The sequence below is a fragment of the Vidua chalybeata genome, chromosome 23, assembly GCF_026979565.1.
Source record: "Vidua chalybeata isolate OUT-0048 chromosome 23, bVidCha1 merged haplotype, whole genome shotgun sequence".
In the NCBI taxonomy this organism is placed as follows: Eukaryota; Metazoa; Chordata; class Aves; order Passeriformes; family Viduidae; genus Vidua; species Vidua chalybeata.
Window position 1 is genome coordinate 6,561,633 of NC_071552.1, and position 19,517 is coordinate 6,581,149.

Sequence of the window (19,517 nt, forward strand, 5' to 3'; positions counted from 1 at the left end):
AGTTTTGGTAACCCTTCTGAGGGCTGCATTTAAAATTGATGTTGTACTAAAATCCCTGGAAGTTTCTGCCCAGGTTAGCACAAAATATTGTCTGTGAAGGTTTCTGAAATGACAAAATGCACCAGGAACGTGACTCCGATGGGGGAAAACCATCCCTGGATGGAATATGTGTTTCCTTTCCCTCCTGAACACGTTACTGTTTGATAGGCTCTTGTGAAAGAGCTAAAAAGAGCTGGAGGTTTCGGCTTGCAGGCAGAAATGCGGAATTCTTTAACCAAAAGAATCGTTTGGAGCCGATTCCATTCCTCTCTCCCAGCCCTGTGCATCTGCAGCGTGCTCCGTCATGCTTTGGGTTAACTCTTTTCTAGGTAGGAGTCAGGAAAGAAAACCTCAAAATAAGGACCGATGATTTAAAAACGGATATTTGAAACTTCCTTATTTTAAAAAGGGGATTTAAAGTAGCACTTGAGCTCCACTCAGCGTCTCTTTTCGGCTTGACTCCTCAGCAATACTTTTTTTTTTTAAAGTTGTGAATTTTTTTCCTTTTTTTTTTCTCTTTTTCTTTTTTTAGTGTGTTGTTTAAAGTCGCTCTTAGCGCCAGGAGGGTTCACGGGGCGAGGATGTCCCATGGCCAGGAATAATCTGAGGGAACAGCTGGAATATTGATAAGGGGGGAAAACGGAAATCAAATGAAAAGTAGAGGGCAGAGAAGCAAGGGAAAGGAAAGCAAAGCACGTCCTGGAGCTGCGAGCAGCACAGAAGCCCCCTGAGGAAATGCCTGCTTGATGCAGCCTGTCTGGATGGGCTGGGAATTTTAACTTCAGCGCTGCTTTGGATCCAGCAAGTTGAAATCTCTCTTCTCCCCGCAAAACTGCAGCGGCAAGGGCAGTGCTCCGCAGCTGGGGGGGAGCTGGGGTTTGGTCTCACCCTGGATCTTTACAAACTGCTCTGCCACTGGCTGAGGGGAAAGGCTCTAAGAGGTGAGTCCCTTCAACCATAGCAATAAGAATAAGCGATTCTAAAAGTAGTTTAAGAGGCCTTTTTCTCTCGCGGCTGACGCTGGCAGGGCGAGCCGATCGATAAATAATCCGCTGCAGGCTCTTGAGAACCGGCTCCAAAATATGCAGATGTATTTATTTACATGCACAGGCGTAATTACAACAGGGAGGTAAAGGAGGCGGGAAGGGGATGCTAATCAGGGGTAAAGAGGAGAGCGGGGAAAACCAATATGGGAATCCTTGACCCCAGAAAATTTACTGGCGAGGCAAAATTACCTTGTCCCTCCACTCTGCCTGCCCCCACCCCCCGTCGCAAGTTCAGAAGCAAAAGAAACTGGAATGTGTTAGGAGGGAGGACGACAAGAAAAAAAGGAATTGTACTTATCAGAAACACATTGTCCGCTTTAGAGCCGCTTGCCCTCCCGTGCCAGCTGGACGGGCAATAAATACTTTAAAAATCAATTAAAGGGGGGTTACGTGCAGATAGCGAGCTTTTATTTTCCAGTTGTTTGGCTGAGGGGTTTTTACTTGTTTTAATTTCTTTTTTTCCCCTGAACTCCACGGATGGTTCCGCGGCTCCAGGGGTGCGGGGCTATCCCCGGGCTCTGCAGGGTCTCCGCTCCAGCGGCCGGGCAGCCTCATTAACGCGGGTCTGTAATTAACCCGGGGCTGGCTCGGATCAGACCGGGACAAGCCGCGCTCAAGGCGCTGTCAGGACCCCGCAGTTTTCCTCAGGAGCTTGGACAAAAGCCCCAGCCCAGCACCCGGGGTGCGCGGCTCCTGCGCATCCTTCCCATGCCGCCGGCTCCTTTCCCTGCGGTAATTCCCGGCTGCATCTCTGACCCTTCCTTCCACCCCGGAAAGCGGCACAGAACCGCAGCAGGGAGCGGCAGGCGGGGATGTGTGCGAGGGTGCCTGGGATTCTTAACGATGCACTACTTACACTTCGCTAATTACACTTAGCTAATTGTTTTCTGGCGCGTTCCAGAAGAGCTGAAGACCCCGAGAGGATCGGGGAGGACAAATAAAATCGGTTTTCGGATGTTTTGGTGGCTGCGGGTTTGTTTTCCCACACACCATCACGTTTTGCACCATCGTTGTTAATCTCTGCGTCTCTGCAGTGACGATTTTGGGGGTTGGAGGCAGAAAACACTCCGTTCATCAGGAGCTCATCAAGGCTGAGGAGAACAGGGAAACAGATGGGGTGCCTTGAGTCTGAGACAAAGTCTGAGCAGGACCCGAAACAGAAATGGGATTGACAACCCTGAGAGTTCTTTTAATATCTGCAGCGATGCTTCCTTTTGGGTTATTTTTTAATTTATGGTTTAATTATTGTTGGTGAGGAAGGCTCCTTAAATCAGTCGGGGCCGGCGGGTTAATGGCTCGGGATGGTTTCAATGAGCCAGGAAAGGCAACTGCCCTTCACTCAGCCCACGGGAACCTCGGGGAACGAGTCAATGGGGTTAACTAGGCTCGACATGAAAACACGAGTATTTCAGCTGGCTTTTAATTGTTGGCTAAGAAATTCAGTTAATCAAATGTCAAACATTTCCCTCTGCTCTGGTCTAAAGTGAAGAAGGCTCTTTTCTTGAGGAGGAGGGAGAATCCAAAGGAAAAACCAAACTGGTATTAAAAAAGAAAAATAAACCCCTGCTCTGTGAGTCTCTTACTTGATTTTAGTTACTGTGTTGATGTGGTTCTCTGTCCTTTAAAAGTAACACTTGCTCATTCCTCTTTATATTTTATTACCAATCTTATTCTTTAAACCAGGCTTTATTCCTTTATTTTTCTACATGCATATATATGACTGGGAGTATTTTTATGATTTATTTCAGGTCAAATTTAGGACCTTTAAACATATCTAATAAACAAGTAAGGATGTTTCAGACTGTACCAGACACTTCGTCTTACGTCAAGGTAAGACATGACAGCATCTTTAAACAGGTAATGTCAAAAATTACAATCCTCCCAAATTCACAGTCATTTGTATTGGTTGAAAATCTCATTCCCTTTCTTACTGAATTTAGCAGGGAAAAAAAATCCCTTGATCTTCAGTGGCAGAGGGATCAGAGACTGAAATATCAAATGTATCATTTTGGAAGCATGCAGGGTTGAGCCAGAAGTTGTATCACCGATGACAAACAATGAGTTCAAGCGGGTTTGTCTTTTACCCTTCATCGATGCTGGCTTTGCTGGGTTATGCTGTGGTCAGGCTGTCTTAAACTCCAGTGTGGTCCTAGTTTAGTGCTCTGGAAGCAGCACACCCATGGGGCTGTGCTCCCGGGCTGTATCCCAGAGTTCTGGCACAGTGGTTCCTTCCATTTCCTTCCAACTCTCTGCTTTCCAAGCCCCCCTTAGTCCTGAGCCAGAGCTGAATTTCATTTCTCTTCTCTGCCGTGCCAGCTCCTGAGCTCCATGTGCAAGATGATCTGTGGGGTTGTGGGGTTTCTGAAAGGTCCATTTCAGAATGGATTTAGAGGGGGAAAATATTGAATGAGTTAAGGGCAGACATGTTTGTCAGCTGCTGAAGCAATGGATTGTCACACCAGGCAGTGCTGTGTGACACTGGGATTTCTTTCTGTGTTCCTGAAGTTCCTTTCTGTGCTTGAAGGTTTCCATGCAATATAGTAGGAAAACTAACTTCAGTTATTTTGTTTTTAACTGATATTACCAGATCTTGCACTTGAAAAACTTGTTTGCATTTATTTATTTATTTTAAGTAAAAAAAAAAACAAAACTAATGGATCTTACAATGTATTTTGATGGACCACTTCTGCCTCTTTCTTTTTTAAAGATTAAAACAAAAACCAAAGCAGGGTTGGTTGGGCACAGCCTTGTCCCTTTATACCTCAGTTGAGCTCTATATTATATTTGACATCATATAGGGTTTTTTTCACAACAGCTCCCAAGAATGTAAATAAACCAAGCCTGGGACATCTGGGTTACACGTTTGAGGCAAACCCTGCATGCAGCAGCACTTAGGGAAAATCTAAACCACAAGCTTCTCCTGTCCCTGAAGAAACACAGGAGGGTGTCAACTACAGCTGGGTGGATAATTTGTAATGAATAATTTATTACAGGAATTTGGTCTCTCTTTTTTTTTTTCCTTTCCCTCTCTCAATGATCTGTGCCCTAGGATTACTGGGGATGATTCCTGTGAATAATTCTGAGGTCATGGCTCAGTTTGGGCACTGGCTGGGACAATCAGCAATGGAAATGTAAGCTTGGGATGATCCCAGGTCGTGTGGCACTGGCTGAGCTTGTGCTGCTGCTCCACATCACTGCAACAAATCCAGCCAGGAATGGGCAGGATTCCCCCCAGGCTGATAACCCCCAAAATCCCGCTCCCATCTTGGTGTTTCAGGGAATGTTGGTGAGGTAATTTTGCTCAGTAAGTTCTCATAGCTCTGGAGCAGGTTCTGGAACAACAGAAATTGTGGAAAACAGCTGAAATTCGAGTCTGGGGAAGGCAAATCCTGTCAGAGTTCAAGCACACGAAGGTGTTCCCCAGAGTGTGACTGGCTGTGGCCAGCTGGAGTTGGGGGTGCAGGAAATGCCCCAGGAGGCTCTGTCTGCAGTGAGGACATGAAGGCCCTGTGACATCCTCTGGAGTGGTGTCACTGCCTTGGCCTGGGAGGCAGATCCAGGGCTGCTCCTGTTGGGAGCAAAATTCCTTTGGAATCGTGGAAGCGAGCCCAGTTCTGAAAAACGGAGCATTGCAACAGGAGTGGGGAGCCTGTCCCCAGCTGTGTCGGGGCAGCCTCTTCAGGAAGTGCAGTCCTGCAGGAAAAGGGCTGGGACAGGGTTCCCTTCCCAGGAGTTTGTGCTGTATCCACCAGGGAGAGTCCCCAGGTGGGACACGCAGCTGTGGGGTGCTGGACTCTGCCTTGGCACAGCCCTTCTTCCTCAGCTGATGGTGTTTTGGGCAAGGATACTGTCCCTGCTGTTTTGTCTGCAGAGCTTCTCCCACACCGATGGCAGCAGGGAAATTTTTTGTTCCTGTGCTTAAAAACATCAGCAGGATTTCAATGAAGTCTGACCCAAAATCCTCTGGGGACAAAGGAAATGTCTGCCACTGGCTCTGAGCGGTTTGAGCTGGGCAGCTCATTCAGAGCAGCCCATTAAGGTGGGAGTGTGGTGAAATTCAGGGAAGTTTGAACCTTAAACACACGGGTGAGGTCAGTCTCTGCCCCTCCGGGTTTGATGGATTGATGGATGTTCCAGGCAGGGGAAATGTGGCTGTGGATCCCCTCCGTGGTGCAGTGAGCTCCGTGCTCCTGAGCAGGGCTCCTCCACCTTCTGCTGCTACATCACCCCCTCTTGGAGTGTGGCTGCAGCTCAGCAAGGTCCCCCTGAGACCTCCTGGCCTTCCTTCCCTTCCTGCTGCCCCACCCTGGCCTGGGAGGGCTTCCCAAGCTCTGGGGAGCACAAAGTTTGAAAAGCAGAAGATTGAGAGATGATTGAGTCCAAATTCCTCTCTCTTTCTGTGTCTATTCTGATGATGATGATGATGATGATGATTATTATTATTATTATTATTATTTTCATGTTATTCCTTCTCCACAAAACCTTATTTGCTGTCTTATGGAAGGGAGAAGTATTTTCTTTGTTACTTTTGTGGGATGTGTACACCACCCCCACCAGAAAAAGAGAGATGGGGATTGATCTTCTCTACAAATCCTCCCCAACAGATGGACAGTGTGCATTCACTTCAGACTTACTCCATGCCTTGGACAGAAAATGCCTCGTCCCCCTCAGCTGGAGCCCAGAGGGGGAGGCTGCAGGGTGTTCCACACACCTACAGGGTGTTCCACAGGAATTCCAGAAGGAACAAATTCACCAAACATCCTGGGACACCTTCAGGCCACGGGGTTCTTGTCATGGCTTTCCAAAAGCAGGCTGAGGGGTGAGGTGAGGTGAGGGAGCTGCAGGAGGCAGAGGAGGATTTCATTTGAAAATGCTTTGTTTTAACAAAGATTTTTATGTGGAGTCACTCGGATTGGAAGCTCAGCTTCTCAGTGCTGCAACCTCGATTTCCATCGCAGCAAAGAGGGGCTATCAAAAGCACTGATAACAGATCCCATGGAACTCCTGACAGGGGAACCCAATCCCACAGAACTCCTGACAGGGGAACCCAATCCCACAGAACTCCTGGCAGGGGAACCCAAGCTTCTCTCTCATAGCCATTTCTTGTAGGGGCCTTAATTCAATGGAGGGCTGGCAATACATAGAAATAAAAAATAATTTTGATCCTTCATGGCTTATTCTGCATAACTGTTGAAGAATTTCTGTTCCTCAGACCATTAGGGACTGGCTGATCTGCAAATATTTAATAATTCACAGTGTATCAGAAGGTGCTAATCTCATCTAAACACAAGGACTTGACTTTAGAGAATGAAACATAGAATATAATTGGTAAATTAAATTTTAAAAGAAGACAGCACTGAAATCCTGACTGGAGGGATATGGAAAGAATTAGAGCCATAAGCAAAGCGACATGACCTCTGAATTCTGATTTTTTAATTATTGCCATTGCGACAGCTCCTCCAGGTCACAGCAGCCCTGGCTCCCCTCCTGCCCTGCCAGTCTGTGCTTTCAGATGTGTATAAAGCAGCACAAGGATAATTTGGGAGTTCATTGTTCACCCGCGCTTTTCTTCTGCCCTTGAGCAACATCCAAACGCTTCATGTCCCCTTTATCGCCTCCTCCTCGCACACTCAGCGCTTCTGCTTTCGCTTCCCGTGCCCTGCCCTCCCCGAAGCAGCCCCGGGGCCGGCTTGAGCCTCTCTCCCTTGCTGCTCCTGGAACTCCTTTTCATGCTCCTGCAGCCCCTTTCCTGCTCCTGGAGCCCTTTTCCTTCTCCTTTTCCTGTTCCTGGAGCCCCTTCCCTGCTCCTAGAGCACCTTCCCTGCTCCTGGAGCTCCTTTTCCTTCTCCTGGAGCCCTTTTCCTTCACCTGGACCTCCCTTTCCTGCTCCTGGAGCCCCTTTCCTTCTCCTGGAGCTTATTTTCCTTCTACTGGAGCTCTTTTCCTGCTCCTGGAGCCCCTTCCCTGCTCCTGCAGCCCCTTTCCTTCTCCTGGATCTCCTTCCTATCCTTGGACCCCTTTTCCTGCTCCTTTTCCTGCTCCTGCAGCCCCTTTCCTGCTCCTGCAGCCCCTTTCCTGCTCCTGGAGCCCTTTTCTGCCCCTGAAGCCCCGTTCCTGCTCCTGCAGCCCCTTTCCTGCTCCTGGAGCCCTTTCCTGCCCCTGGAATTTCCACTCTGGGGCAGTTCCCACTCCAGGTCCCAGCCCGGCCAGGCAGACCCTGCCGGGAAGGTCCCTTGGAGAGGGAGGGAAGCGCAGGGCGGAGAGGAGCGGCTGTCCCGGCCTCACCCTGCGTTTCCTCTTTCCCCCTGCAGTCCTGCTGCCCCCGCTGCCCCTGAGGAAAGCGGCCCCGGCCCTCGGGAAGGGCACGGAGATGGATTCTGCCCCGGGAAGGAACCTCAGTGCAAGCGCGGGGTTCCCGCTTTAAGCCTGGGTTTAACGCAGCCCTAAGGTTTGTGGTGCAGCACAAAGAAGGATATTCATGGAGGGAAAAGGGGCTGCGTGGCTGGGAACAATATTGGGTTTGTTCTTGCTCTCCCTCCGCCTGGAAAGTTTACAGAAGCCCTAAAGAGAGAGGGGGTAAATTCTTATTTTAAGGGCAAAACAGTGGAGTTTTCTTTGGAGCGGACACTGCCAAACCCCGTCACGGACGCGTCCCTTTCCCACAGAACAGGAGCAGAGAACAGGTTGCCAGGAAAGAATATCCCGGGATTTCCTTCGTTTTGCGGTGGAATTGGTGCCTGGTGGACCGAGCGCTGCAGGGGGACCCGTGCGGGCTCAGCCCGCAGGTGCTCAGGGATGCGTGGGTGGAGCGGGCAGAAACCTGCCCGTTCTCCTAGGAACAGCTGGAGAACCTGAGCCCGGCAGGAAAGGCAAAACCAAAGCCTCCCTGGACTGGTTTTTCCGCGCTCCGGGTGCTGATGTTCCTACTGAGTGCATCCTCCAGCGCTTTATCCGTTTCTGCGCTTTTTTTTTTTTTTTTTTTTTTTTTTTTTTTTTTTTTTTTTTTTTTTTTTTTTTTTTCCCATTCCTGGCATCCCGGAGGGTTCCAGTCCTTCTCCGCTGGGCTCGGAGGGGGGGACAGGCACCTCCAGGGGGTGGGCACTGCAGTAACTTCGGGGGCAGAAGCTGCTGTGAACTCCTTCGTCACTCGCCTTCCGCGATCACTAATGCCATTTATACCCATTCGTTTCTCTTGCTTTCCCATTTTGACACCCATTTCTCAGGGCACAAACGCTGCTAAGTTGTCGGACTTTTAGCAAGTCGTTGATTAACGCCTTATGACAACTTGGTGCTTAAGGATTTAGATCTTGTTTGCACCGATCTTTCTACTTTAAAGAGAAAAATCCCTCTCCATGTCCCCGTGTCCTTTTTCCCGTGCTCAGCCCCGCGCTGCGTGGGGAAGGGCTGGCATTGTTCCTTCCCTCTTTACCTTCAAGACACTTGCATTTAAGTCGAGGTGTGAGGAAAAAGTGTTTTTTCTTCTGGAATTGTGGCACGCTGGAGCTTTCTAAAATAAATCGGACACAAGGGACGAGCTTTTCCAGTGACCTCCGTCTTTAGGCAGCAGCAACCAACCCCCTCCCCAGCTCTGCGACCTTTTAAAGGCTCCATTCTTTCCCAATTTACAGGAAAAACGCCCCCCTCCCAATATGCTGGATCCAGGGAATTTTGTATTCCAGCCCTCCCTATGCTCTCCCAGCCCCGTGGTTAGAAGGAGAGGAGGTGTGGAGGGGAAGGGGAGCAAAAAGGGAAGAAAAGACAGAGTGAATGCTAAGGGGAAAAATGCTTTAAATATTTCCTGTAAATCTCCAAATATATGAAGTCTGAGGAACAAATTCAAAGCAGGCACGGCCGCCTGAAGAGAAGTTAGAGAGAAATATTCTGTTCCATTCAAGCGCATCAAGGGTCTCGCTGAAGTCTTGTTTGGCTAAGGTCAGACGAGACTGGTTTCTCCAATAAAAATAAATCTCAAATTAATTATGGCCTCAAGCGAGGGGCCAGACGTTCGGAGCTAGTGCACTGCAATCTTTTTTTTTTGGCCTCCAGTATTTTTGTTTTTTGTGCCTCAGCTTTTCAATAACTGCGGGATGGGGGAGGGAAGGAGGGCGGGGGCTGTTTTATTGGGACACGGAACTCAAATAAAAGCATCCAGGACACCCCTGGCTCGCCCCACTCGCCCCTCATTGCGATGCAGCTTCAAAGCTCCTGCATCTTCTCCACCCCACTTTTAAGACATTATGTTTTACTTAGTACCGATTAGCGGGGAGTAACTTCCCGGCTTCAGCTTCCCAGATCTCCTGGGCTGTTCCTGTCGGGAGGAGGGACCCGATCCTTCAGTTCTGCGGCTGGAACACTCTCCTGATTCCCTTTTATTGCTGCAGCTGAAAAGCGGAGGTTTGCCCAATTAATTGGGTCTAAAATTGGGATTCGTTTCGGGGGATCAAATCCCAGGGCTGCAGTTTGGGCTTTTTTGCTTGTAAGAATGTGAGGTTAGAAAATAAACACGTTTTTCTTTCTGCGATGGGGTCAGTGCCAGAGGAAAGTCAGAGCCGGGGATTTTAAAAGTCCACTGGAGCTGGGGGAGAGTTTCCCTCCAGTGAAGGCTGGTCGGGATAAACTGTGGCCCCCTGCAAGTCCAGAATGACGGGAATTGTGCGTACGGTCAGAGAGAATAGCACCTAGGGCAAATTATCCAGAAAGCGATATTATTAGATATGCAACACACACAATGCACCCAGCGCGGGTTGTGTAAATGCACGTGTATTGAAAGCTCGTTTTACACAGGGGACACTTTGTCACATTTAGTGGGAAATGAGGCACTTTTTAGCCACAAAGCCAGGGCGTGGATGTTGGGGTTTTTTTTGAGCTCCCCTTCGCTTATCCCCCGTTAGTTGACAGCGACAGCTCCAGGCTAGGCTCAACGAGAGTTGAGCTGATGCTGTTGGGGTCAGAGAGGGTGACAGAAGCCAATCCTCTCTCCTCTCCTCGGAAAATCAGATTCCCAACCTGCAATGGGGCTCGGGAAGGTTTTCACTGTGTTTGTTCCTAGGGAATAACCGGACGGTTTTAATTATGAAGTGATGCCCGCTAATTCCGTGTGGGTAACTGACAGAAAATCCAGATCTTTGGGGTTCTGCGAGGGACTGGCACAGAGCTACACCGGGGGTTAACTCCTTTGGGTCTGGACGCGAAACAGCTCCAGGCCACATCCCCCCAGTGGGAAGGGGGGATTCCATTCCTTTCGTTCAGATCGCGCCGAACGTGGCGTTTTCACCTTCTCCGTGTGGGGCTGCAGCCGCTGGGACCCAGCCCTAAGGACGGGGAGAGGAGGTGGGGACGTGCCAGGCGCCCGATATCAATATTGAGCTAATTAAAAACGCCGCTCGACGATTCCGTTCCAGTCGTTAACGGAGTGAAATAGGAAAGTAATAATAATAATAAATAATAATAATAAAGGAGTAACTGATTTCTACCAGCCTGTCCCGACGTAAGCATTTGAAATCTTCCGTGGTTGGCAAGATCAAATGATTTTCCAGCTGTCTAGTGGTGGCCACATTAAACAGGTCCTAATTCCTCAGCTGTACGTACGTGTGCATCCGGGAGGGCGAGTAACAGAACCAGAGTGACGAACACTGCTCAGCCCCGTGCTCGCCTTTCCCCCGCCTGTCTCGGCTCCCTCCTTGGTTAAATGCAATAACAGTTAAAAACTCCGTCAGATACCAGTTAAATACCCAGTTAAATACCAGTTAAAACCTCAGTCAAATACTCAGTTAAATAACAGTTAAATACCCAGAGTCACGGCACAGCCACCTAGGATGATTCAGAGCTTGGCGTCCGGAGGTTATGAATATTTCAGCCTTTTCCAAAAAGTATGGCATAACTTCAAAGGCGGCTTTGGGTTTGGTTTTGAGGTTTTTAGGAGTTGTTTGTTTTTTGTGTGTTTTTTTTTTGGTTTGGTTTTGTTTTGTTTTGTTTTGTTTGTTTTGTTTTTTGGTGGTTTTTTTTTTTTTTTTTGGTAGGGGTGGTGGGGTGGAAGGTGGGGGATTAAATCTAAAGCAGAAAGAAAAATAATGCAAAGCTTCTATTCTTCATTATTTGGGAGGAAAATAGCAGATTGTTTGGCTTGACTTTAGAATATGTAACACCTTCGCTCATTCCCTCATCTCTTGGGTTCTCCAAATGTTGCTTTAGCCCAAACACAGGAGGAGAAGCACGGAGCATCCCTGACAGACCCGGGATCTCAAGTGACCTGAGCAGGCTCCGCTCTAGTCATCCCCAGACATGCAAAATAAACCCCTGCGGGTCACGGTGCCCGTCTGGCCAAAAAATGCAGAGTTGGGTTCCAAAAATATCTCCCGGTGGGATGGCGGGGGGTCTGTTTGGCAACTTCCCGTCTTTGGGAGCGCCGGGGATGCGCAGCAGGGGCCGGATTTGTTTGTCCCTTCAGTCCGGAGCTGGGCAAAGGGGGTTTGAAGGTGTCGGGCTCAGGGGTTTTGAGGGTGTTGGGATCAAGGGTTTTGAGGGTGCCGGGCTCAGGGGTTTTGAGGGTGTTGGGGTCCCCTCCCGCGAGCTGGGCCCGTTTTCAGGTGGTTTCCCCCTGCTTCTCCCGGATCCTCGGCTCCCCCACTGTCGGTCCCGCAGTCCCGACTCGAAGTGCCCTGTGAGGTCGGTGGGTGACAGAGGCTCCTGCCAGGGGATTTTTTCCTCTTCCTTTCGCGGTTGAGATCCTCAACCTGTGCTCTCCCTCACCCCCACCCGCGTTGTTTGTCGGGGCTGGTGGGGAGCGTTGTCTAGATAGGAAACCATTCGGGTTTTGAAAGGATGCGTTTCACTCTTCCCTTAAACCTCTCGCTTTTCTGGTCGCTGCAGCCTGCAGCCATGTGGGAACGCCGAGGGGGGAGCCGGGACCGGAGCATTGCCGGGGGGACAGGACACAGGGCATGGAAAAGCAAGAGGAATGAGGAAAGCAAAGGGTTAACGGTGATTTCTTTTAATTGAACTCCAGTTTTGTGGCCCTAGGCAAGGGGGGACCTGACCCCGCTAGCAGCATCCAGATGTGCTGCTCTCGGGGGACCCCGGCGCAGCCCCCGGGAGCGCGGAGCAGACAGGAGAGGCCGGGGCCGCGGGGCGAGGGGAGGCGGCCGGGCTGGCCCTGCGCTCCCCCTTCACCTCCCGGCTGCAGGCGGCCTCAATCGCTGGCAAGCAGCGAGCCAAAAACCTCCAGGTCTGGTCACGTTCAGCCCCGTGTCTGCATCCGAACTGAAAAATTGTAGCTGAATTGATGAGGCTAATTTCAGAGGAGGGGGAGGGAGGGGAGGGAGGGGCAAGGGGGATCTGCGGCTCTCTCCTGCCAGCTTCGGGCTTGGAGAAATAAAGTATTAATAAAGTATCTCTGCCGCAGCCGGGGAGAAACACTGGTGGCATTATTGCATTTCCCTTTTGGAAGGAGCAGGGGCAGGATAACTTTGGATATAATTTTGCTTCCCCTCATCCCCTTCCCCGTGGCTGGACTAAAGACGGGGGAAACAAAAAGCCTGGACACGACTGGCACTGGACAAGGTAACGCGCTCCACCGATGGGCAGGGTGTCCGCCTGCCCTGGCACTTTTCTTTCTTGCCTTCACCCTCCTTTCCCTCCCTGCTCTGTGCCCGGTTTGTGGAAGTGGGGCAGGAGGGCCGCCCCGGCTGTTGCACGATGTGTTCCGTCGTGGTTATTTTGGCAAGGGCGGGGAGCGGGGGAGCTGGACAGGCGGGTATTGTCTCATTTCCCCGGTCCCTTGGAAGGCTTCGGCTTTTCCCGGAAAAAGGAAAACGCGCGTTTCTCCGTCGCCGCACGCTCCGGTTTGAATGAGAGGGAGGACTGCACTTCAGGGGCTCGCCAGGTCTGAAGCGAGGTCTAAAGGCTGCTGGCTGAGGGGTTTTGTTTGCTGTGCCCGTCAGGACACGGCACCGGAGCGCTACATTCGGCTGTTCTGGTAATTTTTGTGAGGTTCTGACATTTTTATCAAGTGGGGGTGTCCCCCTGCTCTGAGAGGATTTCACATCTTCGCGAGGAGCTCGCACTGGGAGAGGAGGCTGGGAAAGGACTCCCGGCACCTGAAAGAAAGGACGGAAAACGGTCCATCCCAGTGCTTTCCCTTCCCAGCCCCACATCCCACCCCGCGAGACGAGTGGGAGTGAGGGAAGGGGCGAGAGTGGCCGAGAGCCTCGGCTTGCCCGCAGCCCCATCCGCAGCCTGTGTTTAATCCGTCTGTCTGTCCTGCATTATTGCACTCAGCACTCGCTCCTGGCAGGGGCTGCACTCTCGGCTCACGCTCCGTGCTGGGAGGCGTGAAGGAGAGGGCTCGAAATACGCTTTGAATACGTTTTAATCGCCAGACTTTTTCTTTTCTCCCTCTGCCTGCCGTCACCGAATTGCATTTACGGTTTTCTCCCCTTAATTTTTCCCGTTGACTGGAAAACGCATTAATAAAAAAAATCTGTGGGAAGAGACGGAAATTCAGTGAGTCAGGCTAAAGCTGCTCCAGCCAAAAGGAAAAAAAAAAAAAAAAAAAAAGGCAAAACCCCACGTTAAACTAAGCCGTGAGATGACACAGGCTGGCTAACACGGGCTGGGGTGCGAGGCTAGCTCTGAGCTGGCCGGGCTGTCCCAGCGACAAACAGGAGCTGTGACAGAGGTGGCTATTGTTCTGCCTCTTCTTATCTAAATGGAGCAAATATCCTGTATGTAAAATATATATATTTTCATCAAGAAGGCAGGACCAGCGAAGAGACGAAGGTTTCCTCCTCGAGTGACTTCACTTCCCAAAATTAGCAGAAAAAAACGTTTCATCCGGTTAACTGTCTCTTTTTCGCTCTGCTGCAAGAAGCAAAGTTAAAAAAAGAGAGAGACCAAGAGAGAGGGAGGGAGAGAGAGAGAGGGGGAGAGGGGGTACGGAGAGAGCAACAAAACCGCTGCAAGGGCAGCGAGAAGAGCGAAAAGAGAGAGAAGGATAAAAAACTTCAGGAGACGTCAGTCGCAGGCTAAACCGGGTCAATGTGTGGAATATTGCTGGTCCCGGCTGGAAGTTATTCCCGATGGACGGCACTATTAAGGTAAGGGGGCAGGAGGGGCTGAGGGTCCCCTCGGGCTTGGGGGGTTCTGGGAAGGGGCGCGGGGCTGGGGGCCGGCTCCGGCCGGGCTCTCTCCTCCTCCTCCTTCTCCTCCTCCTCTTTCGCCGCCGCCGCGTCTCGGGGCTCTCCCGTCTCCTCCCCGGCGCTCGGGGGTTCGCAGCCGGCCCGAAGCCCTGGGCCAGGGCCCGAGGAGAGGCCGGGGAGTGCCCGGCTCCGGGGGCAGTGCCAGTGGCAGCTCCTGTCCCCGGCGTGGCTCGGAGCTGCCCCCGCTGTCCGTGTGTCCCTGGCCCTGGTCTCTCGCCCGGCCCTGGCCGAGGCGCTCTGGCTCTGGTGCTCGCCCGTGCGCTTCCTCCAGCAGCTTTTTGGGGGCTTTTGGCGGGGAAAAAGCCCCGGGCTGGAGGAGAAACATCACCCTGGCTTGGGAGAAAGGGAAGCAGAGTGAGGAAAATAAACCACCAACATAACCAACCTCTGGTGGCCTTGAGCAACCAGGGACGCTGCTGGGGCCGCGAGAGGAGTTCCCCCTCCTGCCCTCCGTCCAGCCGGCCGCTCCTTCAGCCCTGCAAAGCTAAACCGAGCCCTTCCAGGCACCCCGAGGTGCTTCTCCAAGCCGAGGCAGCACAGGGCTGGCATTGGGGGCCCCCTGTGTGATTGTGACGGGCTTTTCTTGGGGAGTGCTGCGGAACAGAAGCCGCTGGAACAGAGGAGCCTTGAAGCGAGAGACGCTGTGGGTGTGTTTGGGTTGGAGGATTTCGAAAGATGCCTATCGCCTGGCTGGGTGGGGTGTCGAGCTCGTCTTAAAAGTGGGTTTTTTTTTTTTTTTGGTTTTTGGTTTTTTTTTTTTTTTTTTCTCTTTTTAATTTTTTTTTCTTTTATTTTGCTGACCTGGGTAGAACGAAGTTGCAAACGGGCAGGAACTGAAACTGTCTCCCTTAGATAGCAGCTTGTGACAAGTGCACGGTTTGGAAAGGTCTCAAGAGAAGGGGGAGGGAAGGAGATGGGCAGGAAGAGAAAATGGAAAGAGGAAAGAAAGAGGGAATGAAAGGGTGAATGTCAGAAAGGAAGGGAGAAAGCAGGAGTGTTGAAAGCACAGTATTTGGGAGGTATGGCCGGAATAAGACAGGTTTTCCCCTCCACCTCCTCTGATCTGTAGCAAAAGTAACCTGCGCCTCATTCAGGATACATTTAATGCACCACAACTTTCTTTGATTTGTGGAGCCCCAAATATTGTGCAGTGAAAGTGCAGAAATTCCCCATCTGTACCTTTGCTGTGGTGCACACGTGGACCTGCTTTTCTGCACAGGCCAGTAGCCCCCTGGCCATCCCTGAGCAGAGCTGGGCTGTTCCCCTCTCCTCTGGAGCCCCGGGAGCTGCTCCTGTCCCTGCTGCCCTGAGCTCTCCCCCTGGCTGCGGTTTGGGGATGAGGAACTGCAGTGCTCCGAGCTGGGCTCAGTCACGCTGGAGGCTGTGGCCAAAGGAGGAACTCGGCCACAGCCCAGGTCACTGGCCGGGGGCTGGGCCTGCCCTGGGGCTGCTCTGCAGCCACTCTGCCATGCCCTGCTAGTGCAGGAATCCTGACACTCTTGGGGCTGGGAGGCACAGGATCCAGAGACAGGGTCCAGAGACAGGATCCAGACACAGGATCTCCTCCTGGGCTCCTTTACCGAGCCATTCCAGGATCAGCAGCACTTTGCAGGTCCCTGTGTCGTGTTTGTCCCCTCTGCCAACGTACCCTCTTTCTGTGCCATGCACTGAGATCAGTGCTCCTGTCCTGCCCAAAGGATTAGCTGAGACTTCTTGTAAATTTTCATGCTGGGCAGAAAACTGTGGGATGGAGGCAGTGCCAGCCTCCCCCATGGAAAGAAGGGTGAGACCCCCTTGCCTGGTTTTCACAGGTGAAGGGCAGCACGAGAGGATGTGGCTTGAGATGCTGCAATGCTTTTGGTGTGCTGAGCTCTGTATTTAACCTGTGCTGCAGGGTGGGTGTGACTCTGAGGGCACAGCAAGGCAAACCTGGGCACATCCAGAGTAAAGCAATTTAACAGCAATTGTGCCCTCAGCTCTGCTCTTCCACAGAGGCATTGATTTATCTCAGAGCTCTGCATTTGTGTGTGTGAAAAAATATGGCAGAAGGATGCACATCAGTGACTGGAAAGCAAGAAAAACACAGAGAAAGTTTCTTTCATCATCTGCAGCAAGAACACGGGGCGATCCCAGATGAAATTGGAGTTCCGGCATGGGGAAAGGTGCTTCCCACCCCAAACTCAGAAATTTTCCTGTCCTTGGAGAGGACTACTGCTAGATTTGGGACAGGGCTGTGCCCTCAGATTATTTTCTTCTTGAGCAATTTAACTTTGACAAGTGGCTGTTTTTTTAAGCCTATGCAACGCTATTGCACAGACTAATTGTTTTAATTGAGCTGAAGCCTTTAACTGCAGGCTGGCAGATGCAGGAGTTTGGGTCCAGCCTACTTTGCACATCTCTCCCTTAGCCTGGAATCTCCAGTATTTGGCTTTGTCTTAGGCTGCATTACCAAGATAGGCTTGTACTTTCCCCTTCATCTTTTAATCAGAAAGGGTCTTGATGACTGTCTGACTGCTGGTTTTACCTCCCTAGAGTAATTTACCTGCACACCTGCCCAGCTGCAGGTGAAGGGATAAATCCACTGGAGGCTTGAGCTCAGAGCTCCAAGGGCTCAGAGCTATGCTGGGGAAACAGGGCATGGGCAGAGCATAAATGTGGTTGGGATGATCCTTGTGGACATGGATCCCCTGTGGACATTGTGTGCAAGGGTGAATTGAGTTGTCCTCAGGCTTTCAACCCAAGAAGGGAATTCCATGGATATAAACATAAACCACAGGATCAGCTTGGGATTTTAAGTCATCATTCCCAACCATGCACTGACTGACATCACATGTAACAGTGCTGAGCCAATGCACCATAAAAATGAACACATTTGTATTTATTCACAAAGGATTATTTATCTTGAAGAGAATTAGACCACCTGCTGAGGAGGTTGGTTTTTTCTGCATTCTCTGAATAATCTGTGTAATACCTGCCATGAGCAGAACTGGCTGGCTTGGGATGTGCCCCCTGCAGCAATGCTCAAAGAGCTCTGTGGAGGAAGAAGTGCAGGAAATATGAATTATTTCCACCTTCTGTTCATATGCTGCGAGCAGCACTGGCAGATGATGATGGCAGCCAGTGAAACTCCTGACTCTTGTGTTAGCACTAATTTTAAATAGTCACCAACAATTTTATTGGGCCTCTAGACACTCAAATCATGTATTCTTTGGGCTAACACCCCACTTTGACTGATTTGCACTGTGTTTGGGGGACTCGCCTTTCACTGCCTAACAATAAATCAGAAAAGGGCACATCTCATCAACAGCAAGATGCTCATATATGGCCTTCCTCACAATAACAAATGGTGTGGTTTCAAACTGCTTTAATTTTTTCAGTTCCACTTTATGTGTGGAGAATAATTAAAGCAAATATACTGGCCAGAGCCTGCCTGTTCATGAAAAAGCATTTTTATGTGGCTCTTGCCTTCATTCCAGGGGAAGAAAAAAAAAAAAATATGATGTTGTGGCCATCAGAGAGTCCATCCGAGGGACGTTCAGCGAGGATTTTGCATTATTTAAGTGGAGGACAGCAGTGTCCTTGAATGGAGGACTGGTGTGTTGGCGTTGCCATAGCAAAGGGTGTGGCCGGGTTTTGGAGCAATCACTGTCTTTTGTGAGCTGGAGGCGTTTGCTCTCCCTCTCAAACTTGGCCGTGGGGATCTCGGACTAAGAAAATCTTTCCTTTTTGAGCAATTTTAGTGTCTTGTTTGGCTCTTTTTAATCACCCCGGCTTTGGCCCCAGAGGGATGGCCTTTCCTGGCTAAAGGCTGTTGACTCCTGGGGCAAGGCTCCTAATCTCCACACTGGAAAAATAATAAATAAATCACAAAGATTTGAGGGACAACAACTTTCCATGTTGCTGTCCCTCAAAAGCAATTTGGAACAAAACCATCTGGAATTTCCAGGGCACAAACAGCAATATTCCCTCCTAAACTAATCCCCATTCAAAGACACTTACATTGCATAATAACTTTCTAACATCAAAAACCACTTAGAAAAATTTTATGATGGGGATATTTTGATGCTGATTTTTCCCCTCGAGATCTGTGTGCAAAGGGACATCTCCTGCCCTAGCATGAGCCTCCAGCCTCGGTGTCCTGCTGGGTGCTGCCAGCTCACAGTGCTCCCTGCTGACTCCCACTTGCTAGCAAACGCCAGGAAAGCCTTTTCCAAGCCTGTAGTGTACTTTTTCCTGCTCAAAGAAAGGATGTTTTCTCTGAAGAAAACCTTTACCCAAGAAAACAATGCAACTGCTTGGATTTGAAGCCCTTGGGGTTTTGCTGCGAGGCTTTGAGGAGGTGCTGAGAGCCTGTTGTAGTTTCTCTTCACCTCCACAGGATGTGGTCACTCAAAGGAGTAGCAGTGCATGTCTTGAGGATTTCATGCTTTTATTTTAGTTATTGATTTTAATTCCGTGCTATTCCTTCTCTGAGATGGGGGAAGAAAGAGCTTCTGTCCCTGCTCACAGCATTTCTTGCCCTGGGAGTGCTGTGGGGTGCAGAATGCTGTTCCTTGCAGTGTCACCATCAGGAGCAGCACAGGGGAGACTGCATCTCGGAGTGAGCTCTTAGATGACACCCTGAGAGGTGACATGTGCTGGGGGAAGGGCACTTGGAGCAAGATTTGCAGGCAGCAGAGTTTGTTTCCTTCAGGTCTGCCCTTCCTGGATTTACAGGAGCGTTTTCCTCTTGAGTTCAGCTCCCATCTGCTCTGAAAGGTCAGGTCCGGAACACATGAATGTACAGCCTCAGCACAGAGCATCTCCCAGCCTTTATTTCCCCACAACCCATCGGTGTTTGAGTTTCCTTTACAGCCCCTCATCAGCTGCCCTTGAAAAACAAAAGTCTCTCCTTGTGGCTGTGTTCATCTGAGCACTTACAGAGAGACCCTGTGTCCCACCTCAGAGCAAACATGCACCAGCAGGAGAATTAAAGGAGACATGGGAGCATTAACTTCAGGATTTCAGGTGTTTGTGGGTTTGTTGAACCCCTAAAGCTGCAGAAGCCTGGTGTGCATGGATGTGCCCCTAGAAAAAGCAGGTCTAACACATCCAGTTAAGTTCTACAACTTGATTTGAAGCCAATTTGCACCAGAAATGTGAAATTCTCTTCAGATCTCTCATCTGAATTGGACAGCAGATCTGTTTCCCTGCCTGTGCCTCTCCTGTGCTCTGGTGCACACCTGAACACAGGTGC

General features: G+C 50.4%; 1 protein-coding gene across 3 annotated transcripts in view; it reads left to right on the top strand.

The window, feature by feature from the left end:
• Positions 1–736: 736 nt before the first annotated feature.
• Positions 737–19,517, top strand: part of FLI1 (Fli-1 proto-oncogene, ETS transcription factor) — an 86,846-nt gene continuing 68,065 nt past the window's right edge. Inside the window, exons 1-2 of one of the 3 annotated variants that reach the window (XM_053963440.1) lie at positions 737–980; positions 2,834–2,915. In XM_053963440.1, the coding sequence (XP_053819415.1) occupies positions 2,877–2,915 (39 nt within the window). In that variant the 5' untranslated portion in view covers positions 737–980; positions 2,834–2,876. The other 2 variants (XM_053963442.1, XM_053963441.1) reach the window with 2 other exon arrangements.